The sequence below is a fragment of the Poecilia reticulata genome, linkage group LG18 (genome assembly GCF_000633615.1).
Source record: "Poecilia reticulata strain Guanapo linkage group LG18, Guppy_female_1.0+MT, whole genome shotgun sequence".
NCBI classification, from domain to species: domain Eukaryota; kingdom Metazoa; phylum Chordata; class Actinopteri; order Cyprinodontiformes; family Poeciliidae; genus Poecilia; species Poecilia reticulata.
In genome coordinates, this window is record NC_024348.1 from 18,570,451 (window position 1) to 18,587,407 (window position 16,957).

General features: G+C 38.1%; 2 protein-coding genes across 2 annotated transcripts in view; one reads left to right on the top strand and one right to left on the bottom strand.

Moving 5' to 3' along the window:
* The window catches only part of batf2 (basic leucine zipper ATF-like transcription factor 2), a 10,418-nt gene extending 9,048 nt beyond the window's left edge, over positions 1 to 1,370 (bottom strand). The window contains exon 1 of the mRNA XM_008435919.2: positions 104 to 1,370. Coding sequence (XP_008434141.1) covers positions 104 to 196 — 93 coding nt within the window. The 5' untranslated portion in view covers positions 197 to 1,370. The remainder of the gene's footprint in view (positions 1 to 103) is intronic.
* Positions 1,371 to 4,310: 2,940 nt separating this feature from the next.
* Positions 4,311 to 7,052, top strand: arl2 (ADP-ribosylation factor-like 2). Its single transcript, XM_008435920.2, has 5 exons — positions 4,311 to 4,618; positions 5,422 to 5,532; positions 5,707 to 5,869; positions 6,687 to 6,767; positions 6,839 to 7,052. The coding sequence occupies exons 1-5, from the start codon at positions 4,554 to 4,556 to the stop codon at positions 6,971 to 6,973; spliced, it is 555 nt and encodes a 184-aa protein (XP_008434142.1). The 5' UTR covers positions 4,311 to 4,553; the 3' UTR covers positions 6,974 to 7,052.
* The last annotated feature ends 9,905 nt before the right edge of the window (positions 7,053 to 16,957 follow it).

Consider the following 16,957-nt stretch of genomic DNA (forward strand, 5'->3'; position numbering starts at 1 on the left):
ACAGAAGTTTGATTTACTTGGAGTTATATTGTGTTGTTTAAGTGTTCCCTTTATTTTTTTTGAGCAGTGTATATATATATATATAAAGGTGATGAGGGCTTACCAGAGCAGAGGTGCTGCTGCTGCACTCCTCCGCTGACAGGGAGCCACAGGGGCTGCTAAGCTCACACCCGGTATCCATAAACAGCAGGGGCATGTTTCTCCTCCAACAGGACCGACGTTCACCCTGTCCGGATCAGCACACATCCAGCCTAGCAGGGTGAGTCAGGCCGACCCTCCTGGGCTGCAGGTAGCTCGGTGAGCTGCTGATGCTGTGTGAGGACTGAGCTGCTCAGTCAGCTGCTCCCAGCAGTTTTGAGTGCAGGCGGTTTGACTCCCGGCAGATGATGATGATGATGATGCATCATGATGCAGCAGCTTCTTTCAGTTTCTCTTTATTTTAAACGGCCCCGTTAATGCTAAGGCTGTAGTAGGCTACCTTCACTTGCTGTTTATTAGTTTCACTTAGCCGACATGTAAACAAAAGACGCTCCAGTGTTCCGCAAAGACGGCGCCAAACAGACTCAGACTCGCGATGATTTCCGGACAGTTACACATTTCCTGAGAGAAATCTGCTTCCAGGTGTAAACATTTGCGGCAACCAGACATCTGTAACCGCTGTTTCCCACAGCCCGTGAAGGGCTCCGCGCTCTTCCAAGCGGAAGCTTTGACCATATTAGGAGAGAGGTGGTCGCACTTCCCCCACGTGCAGGAAATTTCTGGACTCAATTTTGCCGGGAAACGAACAGAACCCACCCCCTCAGAAAACAGACTGTTGCTGTTACTGGACCTGCGTGGAAAAGGACTTCCTACGAATCAGTTAATGACTCCAGCTTGTAGCCAGAAGCTGAACATCGTCCTGAGTCAGAGGTTTCTTTACAAAGCTGCTCTGTTTCTGCTCCTCTGCAGAGTTAGATTGTACAGTAGTCCAAAGAGAACGTTCTGTTCAGTTCAAAGGAAAGTATTCCTTTGCAGTCATTTCACACAGGGATACATATAATTATCACAAATTGCGTATTGGCAGACAGGCTCATTACCAAACATAACTGTTAGTGGTATAGAATTTAAAACGTGTGTAAAGAAATTTATGTATAAAATGCATTAAATATATACAAATGAGAACAAGTATCTAAATAGAAACATGTGACTCTACAAAATATTTAATTCTGCTGCTTCTGGACTGATATTTGTCAGGGTGTAAAATTTGTCAGAGGTGAAAATGTACGAAAACTGGCACTAACCTGCCAGGGTTTGCTCACTTCTGCATGAGTGAGCAAACCCTTAAAGGGGCAGTGTAACAAGCTTTCCAGCCACATAGTGTCATTTTACAGCATAATGAATTAACTACACTGCTCAAAAAAATAAAGGGAACACTTAAACCACACAATATAACTCCAAGTAAATCAAACTTCTGTTAAATCAAACTGTCCACTTAGGAAGCAACACTGATTGACAACGGGGACCCTCGTCGGGTCAATCAGTGTTGCTTCCTAAGTGGACAGTTTGATTTAACAGAAGTTTGATTTACTTGGAGTTATATTGTACTGTTTAAGTGTTCCCTTTATTTTTTTGAGCAGTATATTTCACCTTCAGTTGCTGTAAAAATGCTGTATATATCAAACATGACTTAAAAGAAAAATTTACTTCCTGATTTAACACCTTGAATTTGGGCCCCTGTCTCTTTAAAAACTCTGCCTTCAGGAAGTCATCACAACATTAACCCTTTACCAATGTTTTCATCAGCTTTGGACTGAGAAGTAGCTCAGCAGATGTGCAGTTCCTCCAGGTGTTTGCTAATTGCTGCTGCCTAGTCTGAAGGAGCAGAGTGTGGGAGTCGGAGGGCTGGGCACCCCCCCCCCCGAAGTTTTTACTACTTTGACTCAGCTCAGAAACATAAAAACTGCAGCCCTGAGGAGGAGCTGCGTCTGGAAGGCGGGGCTAGGTCCACCCAGGCATTTTGCTAGGTGAATGGTTACCATGGAAATTAAAGGATTTCTCATACATGCATGAAAGAATCAAAGCAACACTCCAGCTATGTTTTAGTCCATTTTACATAACACTCCCCTTTAAACTTGTCCACCTTCAGTGACTTCTTCCTGCTGTTTCACTTTTCTCACTCATGTTCTGACTTGTTTCATTCATCTTCTCTCCAGGGTATGCTAGAACCTCTCCAGGGTTTTTCCACTTCCACAGAAACTCCCTACTGTTTAAACCAACCTCACACAATGTACCACTCTCTCTTCTTGTTAAATATGTCCTTCTTAAACATGTGTCCATTTTTTCCATCAGTCTAGATTAGATTATTTGGAAATTTGCTGTTTGCTACATTTGGGATTCCTGACCTTTATGACCCAGCCATCCTTGTGACCTCATTCTGATAAAAGCTGAACTTTTGATCTTGTATAGCTTTCTTTGGAAAACATTTTAATTGACAAAAAATTTTGATGACAAACTGCATTGATGTGTTTTTTTAATATAGATTTTTACTATAGATAGTCTGCACTTCAGGTTTTGCTTCTCTATAATCATTGGTTTCATATCTTCTGTTTTATTTGATGGTGTTTTTAATTTTAAAGTCTTTCTTAGCATCATATATTTTAACACTGCAGTCTCTTCTCAGTTTTAGAACATATGAGGTGATTTCTAAGATTATCTTAGGAGAAGCACCTTATTTGGAGCAAGAAAGGTTTCTTGGAGTAACTGCACTTTCAAACACCTCATACTGTTTTGGTTTTTACTCTTTAGTTTTTCTTTTACAAAGTCTGCTGTAGGTACAGAAACTGTTTGAACACTCTGGACAGGTTGCCAGTCAGTTACACACTATATACTTAAATTTCTGCTTGAACTTTTTTCCTATTTTGTCACTGCAGAGTGAAAGGTATTTAATTAGGGATTTATGTGGTAGACTAAAACAAATCACTGAACAATTTGGAGTTAAAAGAAAATTATACAGTACTGTTATTTTTGTGTTTTACAAAGAAAATATGAGAATTGTGGCTTTTGTTTGTAGTCAGCCAGTCTTAGTCACTACTTTGTTGAGTCATCTTTTACTACAGTTACATCTCACGTAAAGTGTTTCCCTTTAAGTCAAGCTCTGTCAGACTGGAGGAAAGACATACATGAACATGAACTTTTGCCACAGATTCACACTTATTTGGGTCTAAACTTTGACTGGGCCATTTCTACACATGAATGAGGATCAAATTTTCTAGACATGGTATGTAGAATAATAATGCAAATCCAACTTTGACCACTTGGTGGCGACAAAACCCCACCTGACAGATAAAGTAATTACACAAATTCAGTGGGTAAATGAAACAAAAATACCTTAAATCTTATTGAGTATCAAAGACATTTATTAAAAGAGATTTTATTTTTTGCTTTTAAAAAAATCTACAAAAAACTAATGAACGTATCCACAAAAGTACATTATTCAAACAGTCCCAAATTATTTTAAGGTTGTAATAGTTACATTTGGTTTATTTAACACAGTAAGAGGTAAAAAACAAAACAAAGACAATAACAAATCACATATTGCAGTAGAAGGTTCAGAGAAATTATGTAAATTCTCCACTGAGATAATAAAAGTGGTATCAATCTATCAATGTCATACCATCATCTACTGTGCGCAAAACAAATAAGAAACATTAACAACATACAGTTTACATATTGATTTATACTAATAAACAGAAACCAGTGTTTGATTAGATGCTCTTTATTTATGTATTTGTTTTATGTATTTATTTTATTTATTTCAGCCAAGTGAAAAAACATATTCCCTAGTTAAACATCCCATAATAGAAAATTTATGAAAAATCAAAACCTGTTTTATAAAAACAGATTTCAAAGTTAAACACATCTTGAGAAAATATTTATTGCGAATTGGCGCTATATAAATAGACTAAATTGAATGAACAGACCATGTTTAAAATGCATATAGAATGTCTTCACATCTGTGGTTACAGCACTAGGCCTTCTTGGGTTCATACTTTCCATAGATACAGTTGAAAGTTCCTGACATTTGATCATTTAAATATTTTAACAGAAGTCATAGTTTGCAGAGAGGTTTCAAAAAATTTAATGGAAACAGAACTTAAAGTAAAAAAAAAAAAATAATAATAATAATAATAATAATAATATATATATATATATATATGTGTGTGTGTGTGTGTGTGTGTAAATGCTCATTTTAGTTCTATTACGTCACATAGCTACCCGTCCCAACATGGCGGAATCGTTGACGTATTGCGGCAGCAATTTTTAACCGTTTTCAGTACAGTTTCGCCCAGCTAACCATTGGCCAATCAACAAGCTTCAAGAACACGGAAAAACCAATCGGACCTTTGTTAGAAGTAAAAGAACCAATCAAAGGCTATGAGGGGCAGGTCCAATACTCCCGGATGCGTCATGGATTCCAATGCGGCTTCTGAAAGCTAACATGTTTAGCCATTAACCAACGGTTACTGTCTTTGTAATGCGAAAATATTTATTTTGGAGACTTTTTACGCTTCAAGATGGGTTTGCTGACGATATTAAAGAAGATGAAGCAGAAGGAGCGGGAGATGAGGCTGCTGATGCTGTATCCTTTCCCTTAACGGTTAGCTAAAAACAAAGTAGCATGCAGAACAATATGCCAAAAGTAGAAACATGAGTATAAAAGAACAGTTGTTTCCTGCAGCACTTCTGTTTAACACTGCATATTTTTCTGTTTTCTTATCACAATATATTACACTTAAAAAGTGGATAAATATATACAAAGTAGATAGATGAGGATGTCTAAGTGAGTTTAACTGTAGCATCATATCTAAAGGTAATTCAAAGTGCTTTAGTGAGAGCTGAAGGAATAAATGTAAAGAAATTTACATTAAGAATATTTAAATAATTTTAAAATCCAAATTTCACTTTAAAATACTAAAACGATTTATGCATAGTTAAGACATGATCAAATGAATCGGTGACTCGATGTCAGTGAGAAATAATCTCATTATTATTGCCCACTGTAATCAATAGAAAAGATGGTTTGAACTTCATCCTTCTCACTGTTACACATCAAATCAAATTTAAAAAGTTAGAGAAAAGATCCTTCCAGTTGCTCAGTATCCAAAACCAGAGGGAATAACTGTCCAAACATGCAAGGCCTCAACCAAAAGAAGAAACAAATCAACTAATGCAGTAGACCTAATCTAACATCCTGCCATTCAAGTGGTGCCATTCAAGATTACAGCCCTAATTTTGAGGGTTTTCTCAAAATTAGCTGGTTTAAATTTGACTTTTTTTTTAGTATTTGCTATAGAAAATGACAAAAAATAAATAAATCTAACGTTGCAAATAGTGGTGTTTATCTGGATCTGTGTAGAGTTTCTTTAACTTTGCTCCCTGCAGAGGTCTGGATAACGCAGGGAAGACGACCATCCTGAAGAAGTTCAACGGGGAAGACGTCAGCACCATCTCTCCAACGCTGGGCTTCAACATCAAAACTCTGGAGCACAGAGGGTCAGTAACTCTCAATCCTGGTTTGATTTTCATTTTTAAGACATGAGAAAATCACGTTTGACAGGAAAAACCTTTAGCGTTATTTAACCTGGGTGTTGGGAGGGAGGGTTGGAAGTAATCGTCTGTGAAAGAGTGCCGAATTTCCACCTTGATCCACTCTGATGTTTTTGCCAGGTTTAAGCTGAATATCTGGGATGTTGGAGGTCAGAAGTCCCTGCGCTCCTACTGGAGGAACTACTTTGAGAGCACGGACGGGCTAGTGTGGGTGGTGGACAGCGCTGACCGACTCCGACTGGAGGACTGCAGGCAGGAACTGAGCGCGCTGCTGCTGGAGGAGGTTCGCCTTGCTTCCAATTCTGGTTAAAGTCATGAACATAGAAACTATAGCCATGAAATGTAGTGTTTCAAGATTCCGTTTGGTTTGTTTTCTTGGTAATTATCAAGAAATACAAGTAAGTAGGTGAGAGTTTTACACAAATGAGTCACATCTCAGTTGATTGAAGAAGAATGATGCTGTGCGACATGAATACAGGATGTTGGCAAAACAAATCTTCCACTCTGGAAGGAAATAATTAGTGAGGTAGAGCTGAAATGATAAATCGATTATTGAGATAATGGTCAACTAATTTAGCAATCAATTAACTGTTAATAGAAGTACAATGACTCTAAAACAGGCCTTTTGCTGAAGGAACAGACAGAGAGCTACAATTAAACCAAAAAACGTATTTTATGTTTAAGATAAAATAAAAAAAATGTAAAATATGTTCTACTCAGAATTTGTGACAATTTTAGCTTTTTGGTTCAAATTTTGGTAAAAAATCTCTTAAACACATTTTGCTGATTATTAATCAGTAATCCTAAAATAGTCAGCAATACGCAACTGTCAATAGATCAACTAGGAACTGCTGAGCTTTTCAGATGTTAGAACATTTTTAGTTGCAGATATATCCTTTACCACAAATGATCAGTAAAGGAATGAATAATGTATTTCTAATTATTGTATAAACATTACTTAAGGTTAAGTAAAAAATTTGCAGAATGTATCAAATTTTTGCTAATTTTTTTTAATCCAATCAGAATAATCGAGTAGTTAGTTCCAGCTCCATTTGCAGAGTCCAGATGATTTATTTCCATCATCTTTTTTCTTGTTGCAGAGATTAGCAGGTGCAACGCTGCTGGTGTTTGCCAACAAACAGGATTTACCAGGAGCGCTGACCAAAGAGGCGATTCGAGAGGTAAAATAAAACAAGTCCTGACTTTTCTAAACAGCCTTATTTCATGTTTGGTTGTTTTTTTTTTAATGCAGGCGTTGGCTCTGGATGACATCAAAACTCATCACTGGTGCATCATCGGCTGCAGCGCAGTGACAGGAGAGAACCTGCTGGCCGGAGTGGACTGGCTGTTGGACGATATCGCTGCAAGGATCTTCACTGCAGAATGAAACGCTGGTTCTGTTCAAATTAGAAACCTGGACTTTTGTTTTGCTTTTCTACTTTGTGTTGTAAAAGACGTTTTTTCTTTATTAAATGCTTGTCTCTATGATCCAGGTTCTGGTTCTTTACCCTATTCCTTCCAAAACATGTTTATGGTACAGCACCATTTATGGATCAGAAGCATGAAGCCCAAAACTAGCCAGTGGTTCTGGTCCACCTCAAACTCCCAGTGGGCCTAAATTTGGCAGTTCCAATTACAGTGCCGATCCATTTAAGGGCTCAGGATCAAGATGGAGACAAAGCTTTCCACCATCAGGTCTGCTTTTACGTTCCTGATGGTATTCATGTTCATTAATGGCTAATATTTTAGCAAAACTGGTTAAAAGCCAGTATTAAATCCAGCAGCAAAATTTAAGTCCCCAAGTATGAATGTGCTCTGAAAGTTCCAGACTTATTTAACCTGTTAGTTTAAACCCATTGTGCAACCTGCTTGGTTAAAAACAAACAGTTAAAAATGTGACTGATTTTAGTCAGAGTGCAAACAGGACAACATGTTAGTTATGAATAATTTTATTAAATCAACTGTTCTGGGAATTAAAAATACAGAAATTCAAGTTTGAATTGGTACAAATTTTCTAGGAAGAGAAACAAATCAGATTAATCTTAAGTGTTTAATTCCTTAAAAGTTTGAGTTCAAAATGTATTTTCCATCTGCAACAACTCTAAATATACAAACATGAAATTCTAATGACATTAATTTTCATTTCAGTTTTAATGCACAAAGAAAAAAAAAAACAGCAAGTTTGTCAGATTCAGCTTCAATCCTCCTGCAGCAGAAAAAATAAGATTTGATAAGATAAACAGCCAGATGGTGTTTTATAAACATTTAAGGAGCTAGTAAACACAAAAATCAGAAAAATACCAATCAGTCATAAATTCTCAGACTGGGGCGGTAACAGGAAATCATCACGATGCAAGCCGTTCTAAAAACATGAAACTCAAAGCAGCTCCGATACTCACCAGCAAACCTCAAGCCAAGACGTCAGGCTGTCAGGAAAAAAGAGGCAGAGTCAACATTTATTTAATAGATATGTACCAGTATAGATGTGCAACCCATGTGAGAATCAGTTTGAGCCTGGGATGTGATCAGCTTTCGTTTTCAGTCAGACTCTCAGCCGTCCATCAGAACTCAGCAGGTCACCGTACACCTGGGAGGCCCAGGGTTCTAAGTGCCAATACTGAGCCAACAGGAGCTGGCTGAGAACGGGGGGTGTCATGCCAAACCCCCGTGACTGGAGCATGGACAAGTCATCACTTTTACAATCCCAGGCACATCAAACATCATCTGGTCCGGTTTCATCATCCTCAAGAAGAAAACCTGCAAAAAGCATCAGATTAGTGACAGAGTGACAACAGGACTGATGAACGGTGAACAGAGCGGGACACCAGTCAGTCATCGCTTGTCAGACTGGGGCGCCATCAACAAGAAAATTCTCAATTAGAAAATCAACTTTAAAAAACAAGGAACCACTATGTAAAAATTCACATTTGGTCTCCACTTCTAAAAACTGCACACAAAAAAAAAACAGAAACAAATCAGATCAAGTGTGACTGAGTTCAAATGCATTTTCCATCTGCAACAGCCCTAATATACAAACATGAAATTCTAATGGCATTTAATTTTTATATTAAAAAAAAGGGAAATTTTAGTATTTTTCAGTTTCAATGCACAGAAAGCAGTAAGAAAAAACCTCAACAGTAAGTTTGTCAGATTCAGCATCAGTCCTGATGCACAAGGAAAAAAATAAAAGATTTGTTAGATATACTAGACTAGACAGATGGTGTGATGTAAACGTTTAGGGAGCTAGTTACCACAAAAATACCAGTCATAGATTCTCAGAAGGGGGCGGTAACAGGAAAATCATCACGATGCAAGCGGTCATTTCTAAAAACATGAAACTCAAAGCAGCTCCGATACTCACCAGCAAACCTCAAGCCAAGACGTCAGGCTGTCAGGAAAAAAGAGGCAGAGTCAACATTTATTTAATAGATATGTGCCTGTATAGATGTGCAACCCATGTGAGAATCAGAGTTTGAGCCTGGGATGTGATCAGCTTTCGTTTTCAGTCAGACTCTCAGCCGTCCATCAGAACTCAGCAGGTCACCGTACACCTGGGAGGCCCAGGGTTCTAAGTGCCAATACTGAGCCAACAGGAGCTGGCCGAGAACAGGGGGGCAATCCCCACACCCCCGTGACTGGTCCACGTCTGTCATCACTTTTACAATCCCAGGCACATCAAACTTGGTTTTACATACCTGGAATACATCATCTGGTCCGGTTTCATCATCCTCAAGAAGAAAACCTGCAAAAAGCATCAGATTAGTGACAGAGTGACAACAGGACTGATGAACGGTGAACAGAGGGGGACACCAGTCAGTCATCGCTTGTCAGACTGGGGCGCCATCAACAAGAAAATCATCTCCATTATGCAAAAATTAACATTTGGTCTCCACTTCTGAAAACTGCACCCCTCCCCCAAAAACAGCTTTTTTATGGGAAACAAGTCAAAGTGTTTTACATCACCAAATTGCAAATATTTCATCACATTTTCAAAATTTATTGACACTTTATACGCCTACCGACCAGTGGAGAAAATGGCAAAAGATCCCAATAATTTAAAATCAATAATTGGAATTTTTCCCTCTATAAATGGTAAACGGCCAACGCTAGCAGTTACAATTCAGAACCCACTTTGCTGCATTCTTGTTGGTTGTGCAGGAGCCTCTACTTTTGCTTTTCGACAATGTGCAGTTGTACAATTGTGCATGTGTCTGAAAGCTCAAAATAAGCAGACGTGAGCAGACTCAAATCTTGTTATACAAGAATAATTTTGTGCAAGGAAAAATGTTAACACACTTCATATAGCCAATAGAGACATCCTGATCAATAAATGTCCCTTTAAAAAGCTTCAAGATACTCACCAGTTCAGTTGATGATTTCAACCTGAAAAACAAAAAGGATCCAAAGTGATGCTCATGACATTTATTGGATGCTCATGTACAACTGGTAGCTTGGATTAGGTCAGAGTATGACCTTCAGTCAAAATCAACCAGAACCTCCAGCTCCATCAGAATTCAGCAGGTTACTTTACACCTGAGAGGTGTTGCTCTCAGGGTTCTCGGTACCATACTGAGTCAACAGGAGTGGATACTAGCCGAGCTGGGGAAGCCAAAAAACCCCATGACTGTTGCAACCGTTTCATCATTCCTGTTGCCACCAAGGTTCATGTGTCACTTTGGTCCCCGTCCCAGTCAGAAGGTTACATTCACTCAAGCAAACTGGGCTTTTAGTGGTAGAGAAACAAATTTCAACCAACTGACATCACATGGATAAAAGCACAACTTATCAATTCAAAAGAGGATCTCATGTAGTAGTTTGTGTTACAGCAGCTTTGAAAAAGCCTCTGACTGAAGCTCCGTTTTTATCAATATTACTCAAAAATGATGAGTCAAAATTACTTCTCTTCCTGCACCAATTAAAAATCAGACAAGAGACATTGACAAAACACAATAAGGTTTGGGACATCATGTTTGTTTCCATTACAGATAAAAAATAAAAAAAAGTAGGCAAAAAATATAAAATATATGCAAAAGTTTCAGCTGGAACCCTTGAATATGCAACTTTCTGGTGCTACTACACTGCAGTGTGATGGAATAATTCAACATCAAGTTTCTTACTGATCAGAGTATTGGAGAAAATATTGAGTTAATCAAGCTTCTCGGTTTCTAGTTTGAGGTCAAAGCTTGACCTGAACAAACGGGAGCAAACTCAGGAAGATTCAACACTTTAAATTAAATTTAAGCCCAATCCAGCTGGAAACGGCCTGCACCAGTTCATATATGTATGTAAGCCTTCTGACCAGAACGGCACCTCAGAACACTTCAAATATGGAAGAAAAAAATAAGATACTCACCTATATGGTTCAAGCAACTTCAACCTGAGAGGAGAGAAAAGAAACCCGAATTGACATTTGAACAGCAGCTGTGAAGTAATGAGTCACAAACATTCCTGCAGCCTTCACAACCCTTAACGGGTATAAAATAACTATTGTAGTTTTTCAATGAAAAATTTAGACTCCCCAGTTGAGGAAAAAAAATTCCTCCAAAGTCAGATTTTCCATTGGGAAACTGGAGCAACTCCTGACTACTACTAGCTACCACTTGCCAGGCGGACTTCCTGTTTCAAATATAGCCGCTCCTCGCATCAACAGTATTAACTGTGGTGGAAACATGTTTATCCAAGAGAGCATCTTAAAGGGACAGCATTATGTTTCTCCAAGCAAATGGTGTCATTTCACAGCATCATTGAAAGCATCATTCCTGCAGCTCTGAACTGAAAGTGGCGTTTGCATTTGGAAAGTAAAGCTTTAAGTGATGTCTGAGCGGCTGGGTTGGATCAGAGTTATACCAATCAGTCATTACTTCTCAGACTGGGGCGGTAAACAAGGAATCATCACATCCACCCATCAGCTGGTAAAACATTATTGATTAGAACAGACCTCCCATCTGCGCTTCGTTCCAACGCTGCGACTCGGGAGGCTCCTCCTTCCTGAAACACAAACACAAGAAGTCATTTAATCCAAGCTGCCATCTTCAGGGCGAATCAGTTTTAAAAAAGGTCAAATCCGTTAAACGCGTTTCCAATCAGACTGTTGGTAGCCCCAACGAGTCGTCCCCTTGTTGCCGTGGCAACGCCAGTGGGTTCACCTTTTCAGGTCTGGCATTGGCACACGGCGTAAGACGTGTGCGGGTGTCATCACTATGGAAACAGAATAGATATATTTTCCCCTCTCTGAAACCACTTTGCTCACCTGGATGAACGCCAGTTCCGTGGTGGGGAAACCTCAATGACATCACTTCCTGATTTTGACCTGAAAGAAGAATGAAAGGCGAGATTAGAGGACTGAACTGGTTAATTAAAGGTGAATAAACGCTGAACTCCACTGATGTCAGATGTTTTATTTCTCAACAGCAGTTCAGACGAACGAGATTCCAGATTTTCTCATCATATTCAGCAGATCTACAGGTTAGTGGAGCTAAAAGCTCAAATTTCCAGATCTTACCTTCAAAACAGGAAGTTTCCATCAGGTCGGTGAAGCCGTTCTATTAAAAATAAAAACAGGTCAATAAAAAGGATCAGATCACATAAAGAGCCTGAAGAAACAGATGAATGCAGCTGCTCAGGTGTTTGGATAATTTTCACATCGGTTCAAAGTGAGCTGAGTAGTTTTCATCACTGAAGCTGCATTAGAGCTCAAGTTTTTCTACAGGGTGGAAATCGGCACAAAATGATTAAATGCACATAAATGCTCTTCAACAAGCCACAGTGAAGCTTTCCTGCCATTTGAGCGTCAAGATGTAAAATCTGATCCAGATGAGATGAAGCTAAAGTTTATACAATTGGTGTAGGACGCTACATATCTTCAGAAAATGTAAAAAAATAAAAAACAAATATTGATGTAATTAAAGGGTTTTTGGAGAACAAATTGAGTTACTCATCTACATGTGCAACTCTACTTAATGTACTATTAAAATCAAAACAATTTGAACCCAGCAGAGGGTTGTAATTTAAAGGGTTAATTTTTACCCCTCTAGGATTTACACAAGATGCAGATTTAAAAATCCTTACCAGGACATGTTTGATTTTTCAGTGCCAGATGTCGGTCACTTTAGATTCACTGCAGGAGAAACGTTAAATTAGATCAGAACGAAGCAAGAATAGTCTCTGCAGGCAAGTTAAAGGTTTGGATGTTTGATCAGGGCTTTGGTGACAAACTGCCATTTGACATTTGAGTCGTCCAGGAGATTAATGGGTGCTAACCCATGTCATCCTTTCAAACAATACGACTTTCATTCTCTAAAACTACACCATGGTAGGACGTAAACTTACCCATTAGTGAAGCGTTTCTCACAGCCGAGATTTCACATCAGGTTTTCATCTGCAACAAAAATATGCAGGTTATTAACTTGCACAAACTTCTCTTGTTGTCCTAAATGTTAATCTCAGGGCAATCAGATTAAAGTTTGACATCATTATGTTCAGGCATATGCTTGTCATTTAATTGTAATCATCAGATTTACACCCACAGCTTTCATTAACCCTTAAACCTCTTTTCTTTACTCACCTCCACTAAGTTTCCAACACCTCTCCAGCATTTATGATGTTATTGTTAATCCTGCAAGAAAAAGCATCTTATTAGGTAATGTCTTAAAATAAAACAGACATTGTTCTGTTTTAGGGCTGGTTCAGATAAATAAGCCGTCATCAGAAGAGTCAGGCATATGCTTGTCAGTTGTGAAATCATCAGTTTAAGCCTTGAGATTAACAGGAATTTCAGATTAAAAAAACAAAAACAAAAAAACCCACAGATTACCTGCTGGGCTTGAGGCGTTCATCCTCATGGGAGGTGTTGATCACATCTGTGGGAGAAAAGATACTAATTAGAATCAACTTTAAACCAAAATAAGTCAGTTTGAGTCAATATTAGCTGGAGCCATCATGCTACTCAGAATCTGGTAAAGGGTTTTCTTCAAAGGTTGATTCGGTAAGAGAGAGTTCAAAAGATTCATCACTGTAGCAAACAAGCTCCGCCAGAAAGAGACTGAAGGATGTGTGTGTGTGTTACTTTATTTCACCCCTTCATTTGATTCAACACATGACTTGATTTTCCTTTCTATGTAAAGCAGTCAAGTAGTTTTCCACTCATCAGAATGGATGGTTGCCATTGAGGAGGATTTTTATTGATAAAATCTATTTCTTAGGAATCAAGTGGTTCAAACTGGTAAGTTTGGACTGGATATCAGGTGTAATAAATCCTTAGTAAAGGACTGAACCACAAACAAAATAAATACTCTTTAGTGGAGGAAATTAACTGGAAGTCTTTAAGCACCAGATAAAGTAAGAAGAGATTAAATTGTAATAAACATTTGGTGGAGAGGTGAACTAACCCAGAACCACACAGGAAGCAACTTTAAGGCTGAATCCCATTTCATCTGCGTTTCCCATTCAATATTGTAGTGGGAGGGTCAGACAATATGACTCTGCTGGCATTCAGAAACTCAGACAAGAGTAGGACCTCTAGATGAAAATATAACAGGTATTATAGTACATTAACTATCATGATTTATGCGTTTAAATTAATTTGTAATGCTTGAAGTCAATATCTACTTTAACTCAAGAACAAATTAAATGTGGTAACTCATATCTTCCTAGCATCTTGCAGTAAATCTGAAGTCTGTATGACAGTCTTATAACAAGCTAACCACTCAGCTTCTGGGCAGCAGAGATAAAAACTGAACAGTAACATGACCTGGATGACACCAAGCACTGCTAATCGATTTTATTTGCTCTTGAGACTCATCTTTAAATTTCTATCTGGCTGTATGGTTAGAAACACGGACAGAAAGACTGAATCAGGGATAATATACAACGTTTAATCGTTTAATAATAAACGGTCCATTTTGGTACCACAATGGGTCTATTGTATGGTTAGAAACAGGGGAGTGGCAATAGTATAAATAACTAAGAAATGGGATTCAGCCCACAATGCTTCCTAGTTAAATGCTAAATAGTTACCTTCTTTTGTAAGAAGCCTCAAAATCCAAACCTGAAAATAAATAAAAATTGGATTACAGTAATCATACAGACAGACAATAATAAGCTCGTTTCTGGTGGCCTCATGCCACTCAGAATAATTGATTGAATTGTCTTCAATGGACTATTCAGTGAGAGAGTTCAATTAGAACATCACTGTAGCATGAGGCTGCAAAACACTTCAGATGTAAAAAAAAATAAAATACTCCATTATGAGCATAAACTCGTGCCATGTAAGATGCAGACCTCACCTTTAGCAGCAAACCATGCGCCATCTCTTCTTTGCTAAACACAAGAGCATAAATGTTAGCATGCTAAGTTAGCATGTTTCCCCACGCAGCCAACACGTGACTGGTCCATGCGACCCACCCAGGAGAGCATGGATCAAGTTTTTGAAATATACGACTAAAAAGGTGAAAATGCAACTTCTCTCATCAGAATAATAAAAGTGCAATCACAGTCACTCAGTACAGGTCTGTGAAAATTCTCATCATTGAGAGACGATGCAACATCTAGCGGCGGCGCCAAGCGAGCAACGGCCATCGCTGTATTCTAGCTGGAAAATATAACATTTCTAGACGAAGTTTGGCGAAAATAATGAAGCGAAAAGTTCAAAAAAGACGTTTTGAATTAAGTTTGGGGCATTCAGAAAGCAAGATTAGAATGATTTAAAGGCGGATGGTGCAGGATTGTTCTCAGCTCCTTCGTGCTGCATCGTTGAAAGCAGCGAAGTTTCTGGATTAATTACACCTTAAAGCTAACTGCGGGCCGCAGGCATTGGTCAGCTGCAGTTCCAATGTTATTTTAAATTATTTGCGTATAAAAACACTATCATGTAAAATAATATTGAGGAGAACTATAATGAAGAAAGATATCCATCTTACCAGCAGCAGAGGTCAGGAGGAAGTGGAAGAAGAATCCGGTGCGTCTGCTTTTTATGTCCCGCTACTTTGGCTCCTCCCTCCCCAGAAAATTCAGCGGGAAAACGACTTCATGAGCTTTATTTTTGATATATTAAGATTAGAGCACGTTAAAAAAAAGCGTATTAGAGCAAAAGTACTGTATTTATTTTAAGAAACATATCAACTTGTAAATATGTGTTAAAGCGCCCGCTTTTTTTAAAAAAGGGAGCGAAATGTTATTGCTGACGTCACTTCCGTTCCACGGATTTTGACCACAAGGTGGCAGCAGTTGCATTCAAAGCAACCACACGTTAAACTTAACACTTTTTATTTGACACGAATAATTGTCTTGATTCCACAGTAATAATTAAAATAAATTACTAAGCACGTAAAAATACGAATAGATTAAAAAAAATGTGTGCCCTAAATCATGGGGAAAAAAATTTCATTGCGTTTTTGCATGTCTAATCAGCACAAACAGGCAACCCGCTGTTCAAAGTCCTTGTACGTGTGGAGAGCGTTGTTAGCACTGTTGCTGCAGTGAAAAGGTTTTGGAGCTTCTTTGCATGGACTTTGCATGTTGTCCCTAGTTTCTTTCTGGGCATTCCAGCTTCCTTCCACCATCCAAAAACATTAGTTGGTCTCTCTAAATGTTGCCACCTTACAGCCATTGATTGTTGAACACGGATACAAATAGCATTAAGCTGTTGTGATGTTGTATGTAGTCTGTAGTATGCGCAGTATTTTTATGTTTGCACCAAATTAACGCACTGCCTCTTACATTTCAAAACTAACAACGCTCCACACGTATAAGGATCAACAGACTTTGGTTGTAGATTCTGGATTTCCTTCTGTCTTTTCAGAGATTAAATTATACTTGCACAAAATCTGTTGCTAGATTTATGTTTGCATAAGATAAGCCATCTTTATTTGACAATCGGTATCAGTCATGCTGCATGTAGAACTACAACAACAGAAGGATTGCTCTGGTCTAAATCTGATTCATGTGGGGAAAACAATTAGTCTTGGTTATAAATAGCAATTCTTTCATGCAGTGTTCTGCACAATGATCGGCACCCTGTTAAAGATGCATAAAAACCCTTAGGATAGTTTTTGGTTTGTTTTTCTTCTTTTTTAAAATGAATTTTAATCTTCAAATTTGAGGGAAATCAAACTTTAATTCAACTTACTGATTATCAAAAAACACTGCTAGTTATTGAGTAATTTTAATAATCATTATAAAATAAATGTCACTGAAATGTTTTAATAGGGTGCTCTAATATTTAAAGCTCTAATTAGGAGATACAGAACATGCTTTTAAGTAAACTTAGTCATTAGAAGTGTTCTTTTATGACATTTTAGAACCTTAAACTAGATCCTTTAACTAAATATATTTTAAAAATACATATAATGTTAATAATTAAGACAAAAACTTG

Excerpts from the sequence above, each read along its gene's own strand:
- arl2 (XM_008435920.2), top strand. The coding sequence starts at position 4,554 with ATGGGTTTGCTGACGATATTAAAGAAGATGAAGCAGAAGGAGCGGGAG. Across the intron at positions 4,619-5,421 it reads GAGATGAGGCTGCTGATGCT|AGGTCTGGATAACGCAGGGA; the intron begins GTATCCTTTCCC and ends TGCTCCCTGCAG. Across the intron at positions 5,870-6,686 it reads GCGCGCTGCTGCTGGAGGAG|AGATTAGCAGGTGCAACGCT; the intron begins GTTCGCCTTGCT and ends TTCTTGTTGCAG.